The 1,533-nt window shown below is 57.3% G+C and overlaps 1 protein-coding gene across 1 annotated transcript in view; it reads right to left on the bottom strand.

The window, feature by feature from the left end:
* The window catches only part of FANCG (Fanconi anemia, complementation group G), a gene marked incomplete at its 5' end in the record, with an annotated part of 7,027 nt that overhangs the window by 1,975 nt on the left and 3,519 nt on the right, over positions 1-1,533 (bottom strand). Inside the window, 3 exons of the mRNA XM_010161266.1 lie at positions 8-311; positions 668-734; positions 978-1,138. Of these exons, the coding sequence (XP_010159568.1) occupies positions 8-311; positions 668-734; positions 978-1,138 (532 nt within the window). The remainder of the gene's footprint in view (positions 1-7; positions 312-667; positions 735-977; positions 1,139-1,533) is intronic.

The raw sequence follows: 1,533 nt of genomic DNA on the forward strand, positions 1-1,533 counted from the left end.
TCCTTGCTCTTGCCCAGCTTGGCCCATGCCCAACCCTGGTGCAGGTATCCAGCTGCTCTCCAGGCAAGGCAGCACAGACTCTCCTTCTTCTGGGAGAGGAGTCCACCCGCCAGCCCTGCCCCTGGGCGTTCTGGCTGCTCCGGCCTCTCCTCCACTCGTAACATCCGTGGGATCAGGTCAGTCGTCCGGCTGATGACCTCCTCGCACATGGTTATGGCATCCTGGTGCCTCCCGGCCTGCTCCAAGGCAGACGCTGCTTCCAGGAACACCTCAGGGATCCTGGGCAGAGCTGAGCCACTGTCTAGGGGCACCTGGGGAGCAAGAGCAGTGGCAGTGCTCAGGCGCAGATCGCAGAGCACCCAGCCAAGCAGAGTGACTCCGTGCTTGGTGGGAGCCCAGAGCTGCTGCCCAGCAACACTCAGACCCACTGCCATGGACACTGGAGCCTGACAGAGACAGAGTCTGTGAAGCACTAACAGCTCTGCAAAGCCAAGGTGGCAAATCCCCACTCTTGAAGAAAAGAGCATCCAAAACCAGGCTGACAGTGGCTCCCCACAGTGACAGGGCTGCTGGTCTGAATCCAAAGGCCGATGCGCCACAGGTCAGAGGTGCCAGCCCAAACCTCATCTACCAAGTCACCGAGGGAGCTCTTCACCAGGACACCTACCTGCTGCTGCAGCTCCTCCTGAAGCAGAGCCAGAAAATCAAAGTAATGTTCCACTGCATCAGCCACCCTGCAATGGGGACAGGAGATGTGGTGGAAGGAGCAGTGGGATCCCAAGGAGTGCCAGCCAGCAGCCAGGCGGAACCTGGATCTCCCACAGGCTCTCCCTGCCCTGCACTCGCTCTCGTCATGATACCCGTGCTTTGAGCAGGCCCACAACAGCAGTACCGAACTGGATGATTTCCAGGAGCACAGGGAAAACCGCAGAGCCCAAACAAGCAGCATGTTGCAAGCAGACCAGATGTGCTGTTACCTCCCGTCCTGGAGACATCGCTGTGCCAGCAGGTACTTCACTTCAGAGGGGTGGCGATGGCGGAGGAGAGAAGCTAGTATGGGTGTGTGGACAAGGAGCTCTGTTCGCATAAGGAAGTATGGACTAGAGAAAGCAGTTGCTGGAGGGTTTTTTTCCAGAGCCTGTGAAACAGGAACAGAAAACATGGTCAACACAACACGGTTAAGTCCCGAGCAGCTGCAATCACTTGCCACTTCTGGCTGCCGGCGATGCACCCAGGCGAGCAACCGGGATCACACAGGGACAGGCAGACTTCTGCTGTCCAGACTGCATCAGAAGATGCACAAGATCACCTGAATCACCTCAGGTTTTTAGTTCAAGGTGCTCCGAGCTGCCTGGAACACCATCTCCCATTGCAGCCACAGACCTAGGTAGGCCAGATCTTGGGCCATTCGTAATGAGATCCCTCCCCACAGCTGTCTTTGTATCTTAGGATTTCAAACAGCTGAAGAGCCAACTCGGTGTCTGCTGCTGCGACCCGCTGCTTCCAGCAGACCAAGGTGGCTATGGCTTTTTT

The sequence above is a fragment of the Eurypyga helias genome, unplaced genomic scaffold (genome assembly GCF_000690775.1).
Source record: "Eurypyga helias isolate BGI_N326 unplaced genomic scaffold, ASM69077v1 scaffold28461, whole genome shotgun sequence".
NCBI classification, from domain to species: Eukaryota; Metazoa; Chordata; class Aves; order Eurypygiformes; family Eurypygidae; genus Eurypyga; species Eurypyga helias.